The sequence below is a fragment of the Nycticebus coucang genome, chromosome 22 (genome assembly GCF_027406575.1).
Source record: "Nycticebus coucang isolate mNycCou1 chromosome 22, mNycCou1.pri, whole genome shotgun sequence".
In the NCBI taxonomy this organism is placed as follows: Eukaryota; Metazoa; Chordata; class Mammalia; order Primates; family Lorisidae; genus Nycticebus; species Nycticebus coucang.
The window spans coordinates 33,368,020-33,382,770 of NC_069801.1; the positions used below are offsets into that span (position 1 = coordinate 33,368,020).

General features: G+C 51.6%; 1 protein-coding gene across 1 annotated transcript in view; it reads right to left on the reverse strand.

Moving 5' to 3' along the window:
* The window catches only part of LOC128574482 (bone morphogenetic protein 8B-like), a 36,037-nt gene extending 27,820 nt beyond the window's left edge, over positions 1-8,217 (reverse strand). The window contains exon 1 of the mRNA XM_053575069.1: positions 7,569-8,217. Within this exon, the coding sequence (XP_053431044.1) occupies positions 7,569-7,902 (334 nt within the window). The 5' untranslated portion in view covers positions 7,903-8,217. The remainder of the gene's footprint in view (positions 1-7,568) is intronic.
* Between the last annotated feature and the right edge of the window lie 6,534 nt (positions 8,218-14,751).

A 14,751-nucleotide genomic window follows, 5' to 3' on the forward strand; every position in this document is an offset into this window, starting at 1 on the left:
TATTTCTGAGGGTCAGCAATCCTGGAGCTTAGCTGCTAGGTCGGGATTAGGTCCTCTTGTGGGGTCACAGCCAGGCTGTCCACTAGGCTGCAGTCTTCAGAGGCCCACTTCCAAGCTCACTCTGCGTTTCTCAGCATGAAGGCCTATCCCTGGGGCTGCTCACCTCATGACTTCCCTCAGAATGAGCAACACAAGAGAGGTGGAAGCCTCGGCCTTTTGTAGCCTGATCTAGGCAGGAACATATCATCACTACTATCACATTCTATTAGTCACACAGACCAGCTCTGGCACAAGGTCGGGAGGGGACCACACAAGAGTGTGTCTGCCAGGAGGCAGGGACCATTGAGAGCATGTTGAAGGCTTGCTGCCACAAAACCCTGTAAGAGGCATTATTCACCCCATTCTATAGAAGAGAACAGGAAAGATCAGGAGGTTGACTGATTTGCACAAGACCACACCTAGAAGCATCCAAGGCAGGATGCCAGTCTGGCCTTATTTTTCTCCAACAAAATGAGAGCAAGATCTTGTCTGTCTTCTGCCTCATGCCCATGTTTATTGAGCAGGTGAATGGCCATGTCTCCTCTTTTGTGATAATTTACATGGAGTTGTCTGTGGGCCTTTCCTTCTCAGATCTTGGGTTGGGGCCATGTTTTGTTTTTCTGAGATAACCAGGAAAGGGAACATCACTCGATAGGTTCCCAGTAATATTTGTTAGGGAATGGCCAGAGATTGCTCTTAAGACCCTGAAGAGGCTCGGCGCCTGTGGCTCAAGCGGCTAAGGCACCAGCCACATACACCTGAGCTGGCAGGTTCGAATCCAGCCTGGGCCTGCCAAACAACAATGACGGCCGCAACCAAAAAATAGCCGGGCGTTGTGGCAGGCGCCTGTAATCCCAGCTACTTGGGAGGTGGAGGCAGGAGAATCACTTGAGCCCAGGAGTTGGAGGTTGCTGTGAGCTGTGATGCTACAGCACTCTACCCAGGGTGACAGCTTGAGGCTCTGTCTCAAAAAAAAAAAAAAAAAAAAGACCCTGAAGAATTCAACTTTCTTTATACCCAGATCTTGTAGCTTTCAGCTTCTCCAGAGCCCCTTCCCATGTGCGGGGTTCAGATAGAAGGGCTCAGCCATAAGGCCAGCAGTTAAAAGAAAATAACCAGGATTTGCTTCTGGTCTGGCAGCTATCCAGCTGGCCTTGGGCTAAAAACAAAGTTGACATTTATTGAGCACTTACCAGCCACTCTTTTCATCATTTAACATCATAATGGGGTAGATGTCCTATTTCCAGAAGAGGAAACTGAGGCAAAAAGCATTAAATAACTTAGGTAACAATTATATAAATAGTATTTTAGATTGGGCTTCCTGCAAAAGACTTGGAGTTGGAATGTTTACTGGGGAATTCTCTTTGCAGGGAATGAAGGGAGTGGGTCTGAATACAATCAAACAGTGATATAATCCCAACAAGGTCTCAGCCAAGTCCGACTGCATGGGGAGCTCCAGGTCCAAAGACTCTTCAAAATTGACCCTCTTTGAGATAAGAGACCTGGACATTCATACACCACAGATCAGTCATTGGATGTGGGGTGCCCCCGATAAAGGTGACGGACCTTGGGCGGCTTCTGTGGGCCTAGTCAGTGAATGCCCAGAGAAGGACTCAATTTGGAGATATCAGCAGCCTGCACTCTGCACAGCAGGGGCATGAGCTGAAGAGCACTGAGCAGCCCACCACATCAGCCACTACAAAGAGTAGGTGGCAGAATGTGGGCCTGGCCAGGCAGTTCAATCCTGGAGCTGGGCCCTGTACTACTCCTCTGTAGGTTCCTAAGTGCACGACTGGCAGGGGTGGAGGAGGTTGGGGAGTGGAGGCAGTAAATACAGCAGGCCCCTTCATCATTGAGCAGTGCTGGGCCCATGCTAAGTTTTTACAGGCCTTAATCTATTTGATCATTGCACTATGATACAGGTGTTATTACCCCCATGTTAAGGGTGAGGAAACAGAGAGACACAGACTTTAAGTAACCTGTTCAACAACTCATGGCTCTCAAGTTGAAGACCCAGGATTAAAACTTAATGTGCCCCATTCCAGAGTAATTAAGCACTGTGCTGCCCCAGCCCAGGGTCCATTCTCCTCACGGCTGTGATCTAGTTTTCTTGCCTGCTCTTGTGGATCTGGGTAAGCAGATCTGGGGCCAGTCACTTATTGAGAATGACTCAGCTTCCTCTTCTGTCAAATGGGGGCAACAGTGGTCGTTTACCCCAGAGGTAAGAAACACTGAAGAGATAGGAGGGATTAGTCGTCAGGGATCCACAAGGCATGCCATCCTGGTGGGCAGACAAGAGTGGGGGGGAAATTAAATACCTCTGGACATACGGTCACTCTAACAGTAGGCTTTTAAGATGGATAAAAGAGGCCAGGCCCAGTGGCTTATGCCTGTAATCCTAACATTCTGGGAGGCCAAGGCTGGCGGGTTGCTTGAGCTCAGGAATTTGAGACCAGCCTGAGGAAGATCAAGACCCTGTCTCTGGGCGGCGCCTATGGCTCTGTCGGTAAGGCGCCGGCCCCATATACCGAGCGTGGCGGGTTCAAACCCGGCCCCGGCCAAACTGCAACCAAAAAATAGCTGCGCGTTGTGGCGGGCGCCTGTAGTCCCAGCTACTCGGGAGGCTGAGGCAAGAGAATCGCCTTAAGCCCAGGAGTTGGAGGTTGCTGTGAGCTGTGTGAGGCCATGGCACTCTACCAAGGGCCATAAAGTGAGACTCTGTCTCTACAAAAAAAAAAAAAAAAGACCCTGTCTCTACTAAAAATAGAAAAATTAGCTGGGTATCATGGCAGGTATCTATAGTCCCATCTACTCAGGAAGCTAAGCTAGGAGGATCCCTTCAGCCCAGGAGTTTGAGGTTGCTGTAAGCTAGGCTAATAACAAGTTAGCACTCTAGCCTGGGCAACAGAGTGAGACTCTTCCTAAAAAGGAAAGAAATAAAATAAAAAGATAGTTAAAAGATTTATTGTTAAGTGAAGGACAAAGTAGCAAAACAGCATTTATGCCTCATTTAGTAAAACCTAATAATGCAAATGTTAGTATCCATATTGATAAAATGTTGGGGCTAGTTGGGGTCAGGGTACTATACCAAAAGATTAAAACACTGATTTTCTCTGAGGTAGAAGGAAGATTTCTAGGGGCTTCCACATTATATGTTTCTAAATTTGTCATATGAACTGCCTGTAATGAAATTCTGTAATTAAATTATATTTTCTTTTTCTTTTTTTGAGACATAGTCTCAAGCTAATGCCCTAGGTAGAGTGCTGTGGCGTCACTGCTCACAACAACCTCAAACTCTTGGGCTTAAGTGATTCTCTTGCCTCAGACTCCTGAGTAGCTAGGACAGACACCCGCCACAATGCCCAGCTATTTTTTGGTTGTAGTTGTAGTTGTTTGGCAGGCCAGGACTGGATTCAAACCCACCACCTCCGGTGCACATGGCTGGCACCCTAGCTGCTGAGCTACAGGCACCAAGCCTAAGTTATATTTTCTTAATTTGATAAAAGGAACATACATTAGTGCTATAAATACCCAAACAAAAATATTTTTAAAACAGGAGTCTCCATTTACATCACGTGTTCACATTCAGCACCAGCGAATGTGCCTGGGACGGGCCAGACTGTGGGCTGGGTGGTGAGGCAGCAAATGCAGGAGCAGGGAGACAACCTGCTGTGTGTCCTGGGAAAATCACCTGCCCTCTCTGAGCCTCACTCTTCTCTTTTTAAACAAAGATGTGACAGTAATTGTGAGATGAAAAAGAAGACTAGATACGGAGGCTCTGGGCATGTGGTCATCACTGGGTATCATCTCACAGAGCCCAAAACAGCCCCATAAACTGAATATGTCCATTTTCCAGAGGAGGAAACTGAGGCTGAGAGAGATGGACTGTCAGGTCACACAAGGAGCAGGTGTTGGAGTCGGGATGCCAGTTCTGTGTGTGAGTCTCAGGTGAGAAATTCTCAACCCAGTCCTGCCTGCCCTGCCATTGTTCAGCCTCCCTGTGCACAGAGGGGGTCACTGTCTAGCACACCTGACGATTACCTTCATGGCTCCTATATTTACTATTTGTGTCTCTCACTGGAAGGTCCGCTCCATGAGGGCAAGGGCTGTGTTTTGGTCACTCTTAGATCCCAGCACCTAGAATGTAGGTGCTATACAACTATTAATATGTGTTGACTGAATGAATGAACAAATGGGAAAATGAAAGAGTTCCCTAGTAAAGAACCAAAGGAAGTGACCCTGGGGCCCACAGAGATAAAGCATCACCATTCAAGGCCATAGGCCTGACAAGGGCAGGGTGGAACGCAGGGCAAGTCCCCAGTTCCCACACAGTCCTGATTCTCCCAAACCCAGCAGCTCAGTTCAACAGCATGTCTGTCCTCAGCCACCAGAGACTACAGGAATAGATTAGTCTGGTTTGGGAAAGGGTCAGGACAAAAGTAACCCGGGCTAGACTTCTGCCTGTTAGTGCTGTTTGTGCCTCAGTTTCTCAGTCTGGAACACAGGCATCTGCCTCTCCGGTGATAACCTGGTGGAGCAGATCAGGATGAGCGTGCAGAGTTGGTCCTTCCTGCAGTCCTTCCTCCCTCAGGAGGGGCCAGGCTGGCCTGAGGCGCAAGGCCAGGGGAAGGGGATGCTGTGAGAAGAAGCCTCTGACACAGAGCCAGCGTCAGATTGGGGCATTTCATTGTTCTGACACTATCACTGTAGACTGGATGAGAGAGCAGAGGCCCAGAGAGAGAAGGGACACAGCTCAGGACATGCAGGAATGTATGGCGGGCCCAAGCAGTACCAGAACCTGGGTCCTGCCTCCCAGCTCAGGGCTCTCCTCTCCCTGAGCACAGGGACAGGATCCATCTGCTCCACGTGGAAACAGCCCCCATTACTGTTGGGACAAAGAGGAGCCGAGGGTCTCCAGGTTGATATGGACCCGCAGGCCTTGGCTGCAGCCAGACCAGCCTTAATCCACGTCACGGGCTTCATGTCCACCTGCTCCACACAGACGCCTGAGCCATGGGTAGGAGGCCGCTGGGTTCCACAGGCTGCCATGGATTGTCAGGGCCCTGGGGCACCAGGCCTGGCTTCTTGGGAGCCTGATGAGGCTGCTAAGAGAGGTGGAGCTGGAGGCAGCAGTGTGGGAGCCGGGGTGTGGGCGTTGATACCACAGTGGCCCTGCTATTATGCCTGGAGCCTGGGCCTCCAAATACAGAGAGAATCCTGGGATGTGTCTGTTCCCCCAACAGATAACCTCCATAATCGCCAGTTTACTCAAACTGAGAGAGTTCTGGTGGTGCAATCAGCACATCAGAATAAAGAAGGCCCCTCTCACAGCCGCGGTGCCACCCACAGCCTGAGCTTCCCCCAAGAAAGATCTGATTGTTAATCTCACAGCACCCGAGGCCCCATATCTTAATGAAACACATAGAACTGGTGTGGGAAGCTGAGATTCAGAATCCACAGCCATGGATGTCACCCTGTACATGCTGTATGGCCTTGGGACACTTAACTTGCCTGAGCCCATGAAATGGGGCTGGTAAAACAGTTTCACATGAATTGAATGAAAAATCATAAGGCTGTAAAAGTGCACATGTTTATTTTTGCTCTAAAAATAGGTACAAACACATTTTGGTTGTCCTTTGGAGTCCATTTCTAGGTTCTACATGTGTATAAGCCATGTGGGGATGTTTGTGTCACATCCACATCAAAGCTGGGCCATAGCTGGGAGAAACAGGAGCCCTCAGTGGCCAGGCCCAGGTGCACCCTCTGAGTGGCTGGGCACTGACTTTCTGCTCCTCCCCCTCTATCAGTCAATCACCCTGAGGACAGATCACTTGGAGCCCCACTTTACAAGGAGGGGCCCAGGCTCAGAGAGGGTGTAGAACTTCTCTAAAGTCACACCGCAGGAGTAGGCCTTGCTGGATTTACAGCGGTCACTCACTCCAGGCTGTGTGTTCCCAGGGTATACCGGGGAAGCAGTAGGAAGCAGGACCGAACGGGACATGGGCTGAATTGGTGATTCATTCTAAGAGGGAGCTCTCCTAGGATATTTTGGGTGACTCCACTCTCAACTCTTCCTTGTCCTGAGCTCCAGGTCAACCTGACCTGAAAATGGAGACCTGGTATCAGTCCCACATATGGTCTCCCCTATCACAAGTCTCCATCTTCCCTCTAACCAGGAAGATGACACCCAGATCCCATTGGCTGAATCCTGAGCCTGGCACTGGACTGGGCTCTCGGCACTGAGTAATGGCTGCCTCCCATTGCTCATTCCCACCTTGGTCCACCACTAGCTCTGAGGTCGGGGAGCAGGGGCTTGGCTGCCCCCTTCCTACTATAGGAAGCAAATGCCTGAGGGTCCCACAAAACCTGCAGCTTCTCAGAAAGCTCTCTCTACCTGGTAGCCTAACCTGACAACATAAATGTCACCTCCTTGAGCACTGGATGTACAGTAGGAGACCTGAGCCTGCCCTGGGTCAACCACATAGAGCCCATGCCATCCTGGGTGTGACATCGCCTTTCCAAGCCTCACCGTTCTCACCTGGGAGATGGGAAGAGGACCACAGCTGTGAACAGGGTTGCTGGAGGATCAAGAGGGATGAAAGGCAGCGGGGCCAAGGGTCCTCTCAGCACCATGGCTCCCTGACCTCCTCAGGCTGATTTGTGGTCTTTGAGTCCTCAGGCCCAACCTGTTGTCTGCTCAGTCCAGATCTCTGCCTGTCACTAGCCAAAAACAGGAGGCAAAGCAGATGGGGGACCTGACCAACAGCAAATACTCATGACTGAAGACTAATATCTTTGAGACCCTTAAGAGTGAATGCTCCATGGTTTGAAGAACACTGCAGAGAGGAAAAACTGGGCTTGACTTGGGAGAAGAAAGGTCAGACTGCCCATTGGACACTCACTCCATGCCAGGCTTCACTCCAGCTGCTGGGATTGGGGGCGACAGGACCACACAGCCCCTGCCCCACAGAGCTCAGAGGCTCCTCCTTCCCAGCAGCTCCCCTGGCCTCCACCCCGCCCAGGCTGGGCGACTCTGCACAGGGAAGAGCCTGCTATGGACTCAGGGCCTGTGGGTCAGCTCTGGTCACTTTGATGATGTGACCACAGGTTTCCACACTGAACTTTGTCCCTCTGCTCAGTACTGCCCTTATCACAGTGACAGCATCCCAGCCTCTGTTTATTCATCTGTCTCCCTGGGCCAGGCTGTCTTCCTGGTGCAGCCCAGGTGGGCACTGACATCAGCTGGTACTTACTCCCCTGCGCGTTAGGGGTGGGGCGAATGCCGTCCCCTGGGAGTCCACACTCCCCGCTGCGCCTGCTCAGGAAGCCTCATGCCCCTCAGACCTCCCCTGACCACAGCAGTCCCCAGGCCCCTGTGGGTTGGGTCCATCGGCCTGTGACTCCCCACGGCTGCAGCTCATGTTCACTCCCCGAGGGGCCACCCTGAGGGTCAGAGCCCCTACCCTCAGCCCGCAGTACACACGATCACCGCTGGGTCCCCGACGCCATCCCCAGCGGCCGGCACTCACCCATGTTGACGAAGCTCATGACCAGGTCCGCGCGGCCCAGGCGCCGCTCCGGGGACCCGCCGTCCTCGTCGTCGTCGCCGGCCATGGCGTGGTAGAGGTCCAGCATGAAGAGCGGCGCCGAGGCGGGCAGGCGGGCGGCGGCGGGCGGCGCGCGGGGTCGGGGCCGCCCGGGCAGCCCGAACACCGCCAGGATCTCGCGCTGCATGTCGCGGCGCTCGCGAGCGCCCAGACGACGCGGGGGACAGCCGGGCGGGGAGCGTGGGCCGGGGCCACCACTGCCCAGCGCGTACAGCGCCAGGCCCAGTATCCAGAGCGCGCCGGGGCGCACGGCCATATCGGGCCGGGTCGGGGCGATCAGCGGGCGCGCATCCGCTCTGCGGCCGGGCCCGAGGCCCCGGGATGCCCCGACGGCAAGCGGATGGCTGGGCTCGAAGGCCAGCGGGACCCGGCGGGCGTCACCGGCGGGCTCAGAACAGTTCCAGCGCAGCACCTGTCTGGGCTGGGGGCCGTGCGGACGCAGATGCCGCGGCTTCTGGGCAGGGCTACTCCGAAATCTAGGAGTCTGTCACCTTCGTGCTCGCCACTGAGTTTGAGTCCGCGCAGTGGGCAGGGACGATGGGCGAGCTGCGACAGCGATCCCAGAGGCTCAAACCCGCCAGTCTCTACGCTGGGCGCCGCCGTCTGTGCTGCCAGGGGTGGTGGCCTGCGTCCTTCGCTCCGCCCTTACCTCCGCCCCTCCACGAGACCGACCAATGGGACGCGTCAAGGGGCGTGGTGGGGGTGCGGAGCCGCCTCCCCGAACAACCTCACGGGGTCCGGTGGGCCAGCCCCTCAGTCCGCAACTTCAGAGTCCTCGGCTCAGGAATGCCAGGGTGGCGGCAGCGTCCAGGGACAGCAGGAACCTGCGTTCCTGCGGGGCGTATCCTTGATGCGACTCCGGGTCCAGCAGCTCCGCCTTGGTGCGCAGGGTGTTGCCACCCGGCCAGACACCGGGCCTCAGTCCCGTCTGGAGGGGCCGGGCGGATGCCAGCCAAGCCCCGAGGGTGGGGCACATTCCTTTGCCAGCAGCAGCCGGGCCCGAGTTCCCGGCCCGCCGCAGCACCCTGCGCCTTCGAGCGCCTTCCCGGTGTTCCATTTTTCGCGCGCTGCTGCGGGCTCCTCCTTCCCGACACCCGCTCCAGGGCTCCTCCCCGCGCGCCCACCCCCCACCCCCCCGGCTCCTGCGTGCCCTGGGCAGCACCCCACGGAACTCGGCGCTGATCGAGCGGCGCGGAGGAGACCCACACCGTCCTCCCGCCTCCACCCATGAGGAGTAACGGGGAACCCTTCACCAGCCGCCTTTGCGCCTCTTCTCAATTGTAGCTGTGCCGCTGCAAGGCTAGTAAGAGAAGCACACTGGTGGAAACACCTCGAGTGACTCAGCCCCTGTCTGTACACCTCGCTGCTCCCCAGGTGCTGTACCCCTCGTTTATTCGTTTACGGTATGGAGGAAGGGGCACCTAGACCAAGCTTGGAAGGCTGGAAGGAACTGCTGGAACAACAGGCAAGGTCAGTGGGAGGAAAGTATTTCAAGCAGAGGGAACAGCGTGTGTCAAGGTCCTGAGATTGAGTGAACCTAAGATGGCAGGTACCAACCAGCACTTACAGATGCCCGTATCACTTCTGCAATGCTCACATCATCGGAACCCTCTCTTTTTAACAGGTGAGGAAACTGAGGCACACAGAGATAAGGGACTTCCTCTAGGTGCACAACAGTGGAACTGGGCTCAGGCAGGTGGGCACGAGCAGGTTAGCTATTCAATGGAGCCCTAGGGACAAATGGCCAAGGCTGGAGGAGCTGGCAAGGGATGGACCTTAAAAGGGGGCTAGATGAGAGCCCTGGGCACCAAGTGATTATGATGTCCTCCATGTGAATTCAAGATTAAATTTCCAACAACTGTATAATGCCCAACAAAATCATATTATGAAATGATCAAAAAACTTTTTCCACATCAATGAATTCTTTTTTTTTTTTTTTGGTTTTTGGCCGGGGCTAGGTTTGAACCCGCCGCCTCCGGCATATGGGACCGGCGCCCTACTCCTTGAGCCACAGGCACCGCCATATCAATGAATTCTTAAGGTAAATAATCATTTGCCTTGTGCCTTAAGCACATATCTAGTTGTCTTTTACCCACTGCTTGTAAGCCCCAGAAGGACAATGAGCTGTATCCTAAAGATAATGCATAGTAGCCATGGAAAGTGCCCAAGGCAAGAACAGAGCCGATGCAAAGAGGCACATGGACAGGAGGGAGTGAGACAGGAGTCAGGGCCCTGCAGTTGAAGGCAGGTACAGCAATTGGGCAGTGAGTCCCTGTTAGAGAACAGTGATGGGGTGAAGCGGCAGAGGAGAAAGCTCTTTAGGAGGCTGCATCTGCAGGGCTCGATGACTGAGACAGAAGGAAGAGTCAAGGGATCATCCCCATGTCAATGTAGTAAGGATCTCTGAATTCTCTGTCCCCCCCACCACTGTCTTCTCTGCACCCTCTGCACTGTCCTTTGAGTCCACACCACACCATGTGAGGCCTCAGATCTAGTCTGTGATTCTCAGGGTGCATTCTGTGCAATGCTGGGCTTCCGGGTAAACTGCAAGATGCATGTGCTGGGCTGATTCTCAGAGATAATTTCTCTCAATTTAGGATGCGTGGAAATAGCCATGTTCTCTAAACAACTGGCTTCAAATTCCCATATACCTAGACAGCAGGCTTTAACCTTTCCAAGGGCCTCAGCCCATGGTTCAATTCAGCAACAGGCACTATGGGCTGTTGTGTGCTGGGACCTCAACCAGTGATCAAGTGGACAAGTCCCCTGCCCCTGAGTGGCCCCCACTCTAATGGGCTGACAGTTGGTGAACACAGTCATTTCCAGAGGCAGAATGTAAGCTGTGGAGCTGGCAAAGTGCCTAAAAGGGCAGAGGAGAAGTGGCTGGGAAGTAGGGATGGGCGAAATGGGAGTGAAATCCCCAGACCATGAGAACTGGAAGGGAACTGAGGTGGAGGTGGTTTCTTGAAGAAAGTAGTGTCAAAACAAGGGCTTTCCCAGGCACCTGGCAACTCTGTAATCTTGAGCAAGTTATTTAACCTTTCTCAAGCTCAGTTTCTCATCTAGGAAAGGAGGCTAATGACTGTAGGATTGTGATGGCTACTAAATGGAGGTGTACATAGAGCACTCAGCACAATCATGGGCTTATGTAAGTCCATAAACGTTAGCCATTGTTATTATTATAAAGTAGTATTATTATACTATTCAAAGCACTAAAAATACTTTTTACTGATTATAAATGCAACTTGTTTATTATAGAAACTTCTGAAAGTATGGAAAAGTAAAAAGATTACCCCAAATAACCCTTAAGAATTACCCAGGGTGGGCTCGGCTGGGCTCGGCTGGGTAATTCAAGTGGCTAAGGTGCCAGCCACATACACCTGAGCTGGTGGGTTCGAATCCAGCCCAGGCCTGCCAAACAACAATGACGGATGCAACCAAAAAATAGCCAGGCATTGTGGCAGGCGCCTGTAGTCCCAGCTACTTGGGAGGCTGAGGCAAAAGAATCGCTTGAGCCCAGTAGTTGGAGGTTACTGTGAGCTGTGATGCCACGGCATTCTACCCAGGGCGACAGCTTGAGGCTCTGTCTCAAAAAAAAAAAAGAATTACCCAGGGCGGCGCCTGTGGCTCAGTGAATAGGGCACCAGCCCCATATACCAAGGGTAGTGGGTTCGAACTCAGCCCCGGCCAAACTGCAACAAAAAATAGCCGGACGTTGTGGCGGGCACCTATAATCCCAGCTATTCGGAAGGCTGAGGCAAGAGAATTGCCTAAGCCCAAGAGCTGGAGGTTGCTGTGAGCTGTGACACTACAGCACTCTACTGAGGGTGACAAAGTAAGATGCTGTCTCAAATAAATAAAGAAAGAAAGAAAGAATTACCCAAACCTAACCAGGCACAGTGGCTCATGCCTATAATCCCAGCACTTGGGAGGCTGAGGCAGGTGGATTGCCTGAGCTCACAGGTTTGAGACCAGCCTGAGACAGAGTGAGACCTTGTCTCTAAAAATAGCTGGGTATGTGGTGGGCACCTCTAGTCCCAACTACTTGGGAGGCTAAGGCAAGAGAATCGTTTAAGCCCAGAAGTTTGAGGTTAGTGTAAGCTATAACACCATGGCACTCTATCAAGAGTGACAAAGTGAGACTCTGTCTCAAAAAAAAAAATAAAATTACCCAAACCCCATAAGTACAATGTGCACTAGACTGTTTATTGCAGCTCAATTTACAATCACCAAAATGTGGAAACAACCTAAATGCCCACCAACCCAAGAATAGATTAACAAGCTGTGGTATATGTATACCATGGAATACTATTCAGCCATTAAAAAAGATGGAGACCTTACATCTTTCGTATTAACCTGGATGGAGATGGAACACATTCTTGGTAAAGCATCACAAGAATGGAGAAGCAAGAAGTCAATGTACTCAATTCTAATGTGAAGGCAGTAGATGAGCTAATAAAGCGGGGGTAAGGGAATGAAGCCCCTGTAGCATGAGAGTCACTCTGGGAGGCCGAGGTGGGTGGATTGCTTGAGCTCATGAGTTCGAGACCAGCCTGAGCAAGAACGAGACCATGTCTTTACTAAAAACAGAAAAACTAGTCAGACACAGAGGCACACACCTATAAACCCAGCTACTTGGGCGGCGCCTGTGGCTCAGTCGGTAAGGCGCCGGCCCCATATACCGAGGGTGACGGGTTCAAGCCCGGCCCCGGCCAAACTGCAACCAAAAAATAGCTGGGCGTTGTGGCGGGCGCCTGTAGTCCCAGCTACTCGGGAGGCTGAGGCAAGAGAATCACCTAAGCCCAGGAGTTGGAGGTTGCTGTGAGCTGTGGGAGGCCACGGCACTCTACCGAGGGCCATAAAGTGAGACTCTGTCTCTACAAAAAAAAAAAATAAAATAAACCCAGCTACTTGGGAGGCTGAGGCAAGAAGATTGCTCTAGCCCAAGAGTTTGAATTGCTGTGAGCTATAATTATGCCATTGCATCATTTTACCAGGGCAAAAGAGTGAGACCCTATCTCAAAATAAAAAGGAAATAGCGGGCGGCACCTGTGGCTCAGTGAGTAGGGCGCCGGCCCCATATGCCGAGGGTGGCAGGTTCAAGCCCAGCCCCGGCCAAACTGCAACAAAAAAATAGCCGGGCATTGTGGCGGGCGCCTGTAGTCCCAACTGCTTGGGAGGCTGAGGCAGGAGAATCGAGTAAGCCCAAGAGTTAGAGGTTGCTGTGAGCTGTGTGACGCCACGGCACTCTGCCCCAGGGCGGTACAGTGAGACTCTGTCTCTACAAAAAAAAAGAAATAAAAAATAAATAAATAAATAAAATAAAACTTGTGAATTGTTAAAAAAAAAAAAAGGAAATAGCATGAGGGTGCCCATTTTCTTTCACCCTTGCCAACACTAGGTATAATTGTTAAATACATAAATTAATAAATCTCTGCTGATTTGTTAAGTAAAAATATTTCTCTCTTGGGCAGCGCCTGTGTCTCAAGGAGTAGGGCGCTGGTCCCATATGCCAGAGGTGGCAGGTTCAAACCCGACCCTGGCCAAAAACTGCAAAAAATAAAAAAAATAAAAAAAAAGGAAAAAAAAATATTTCTCTCTTTACTGCTATAATTTGCAGATGGAAGATCACTATTAACTGCTCTTTTCTTTTTTTTTTTTTTTTTGAGACAGAGCCTCAAACTATTGCACTGGGTAGAGTGCTGTGGCATCACAGCTCACAGCAAGCTCCAACTCCTGGGCTTAAGCGATTCTCTTGCCTCAGCCTCCCAAGTAGCTGAGATTATAGGCACTTGCCACAACGCCTGGCTATATATATATATTTTGTTGTTGTTGTTGTCATTGTTGTTTGGCAGGCCCAGGAGGCCTCCAGGCCCAGGCTGGATTCGAACCCGCCACCTCTGGTGTATGTGGCTGGTGCCTTAGCCACTTGAGCTACAGGCGCCAAGCTAACAGCTCTCTTCTTTTTAAAACACTCTCTTCCCCTGGCTTCAAGGACACCTGCTCTCTTGCTTCTCCTTCTTAAACATGGATATCCCCTGTGTCTGTCTATAGTTCCATTCTCCCTCCTAGACTTGGGACTTCAGGCCATCACATGGTCATGTCCAACTCCAAATATATTTGCAGTGTAAACCTTCCCTCTGGATGCCATAAGTTATATTCAATGACCAATTAGATTCAACAGGAGCTGATGCAGTTCCCTTCCTCCAGATGACAGTTCAGTCTACTGATTCTCCCCTCTAAGGCCTCTTGAGTCCCCTTACACTTAAGTGTTTCCTGCAGCATTTTCTCCCCATTGGCCTCCCCATCTCATTACCCACCTAACCCTCACTCCTTCTGCAGAATTAGTTTCTAAATAAAAATTTGTTATCTCTAAACAGCTCAGAATCCTTCCCTGGCCTTTCATTGCTTACAGCAGAATTTCCCAAACTGAGGTTTTTGAGGGCTTTCCCACAAAAGGTGTTTGGTAAACACTATAATCTATATTTCCCACCTTAGAAGGGCCCTCGTGCAATTAGCATTTTGCAGGTGCTAAGAAGTCCTGCAGTAAAAGAATCCAGTTTAGCTTTAATCTGGCATCTTCCAAATGCATTTGAGTGTAACTTTTTGGTTTTTTGAGGACCACGTCTTGGGGATCAGAAAGGCACCATGTGCTCTGGAGTCGATCACCTGCTCCCTGCTGCTGACCCCGCTCCACAGCCGGTTTGGCCACTGGCATCATACACTTGGCTGCAGTCATGTGAGACTACCTGGGGTCCCCTTATTTGTCCGGCTGTTGACATTTCTATTCATCTAAACTCGTGCCTCTTGTAACAAGCATGTCCAGATCCCCTTTGTGGGTCTGGTCAAGTGTTAGCTCCCTTTAAGATGCAGCTAAAGTACCACCTCCCTTCCTGATGCCCTCTCCACCTCCATGGGCAGAGCCGTCTCTCCCAACTCATTTTATCAAAAGGGCAGGCATTTATTTATTTGCATATTTGCTCCTGTGCTAGTCTGAGAGCTTCAAGGCAGTGACAGTCATGTTAACTTACTTCAAATTCCAGTGCCAGGCTCATGTTTAGGGTTTCAATAAGCATCTTGAAACTGAGAAGCCTCTATTTCTCTG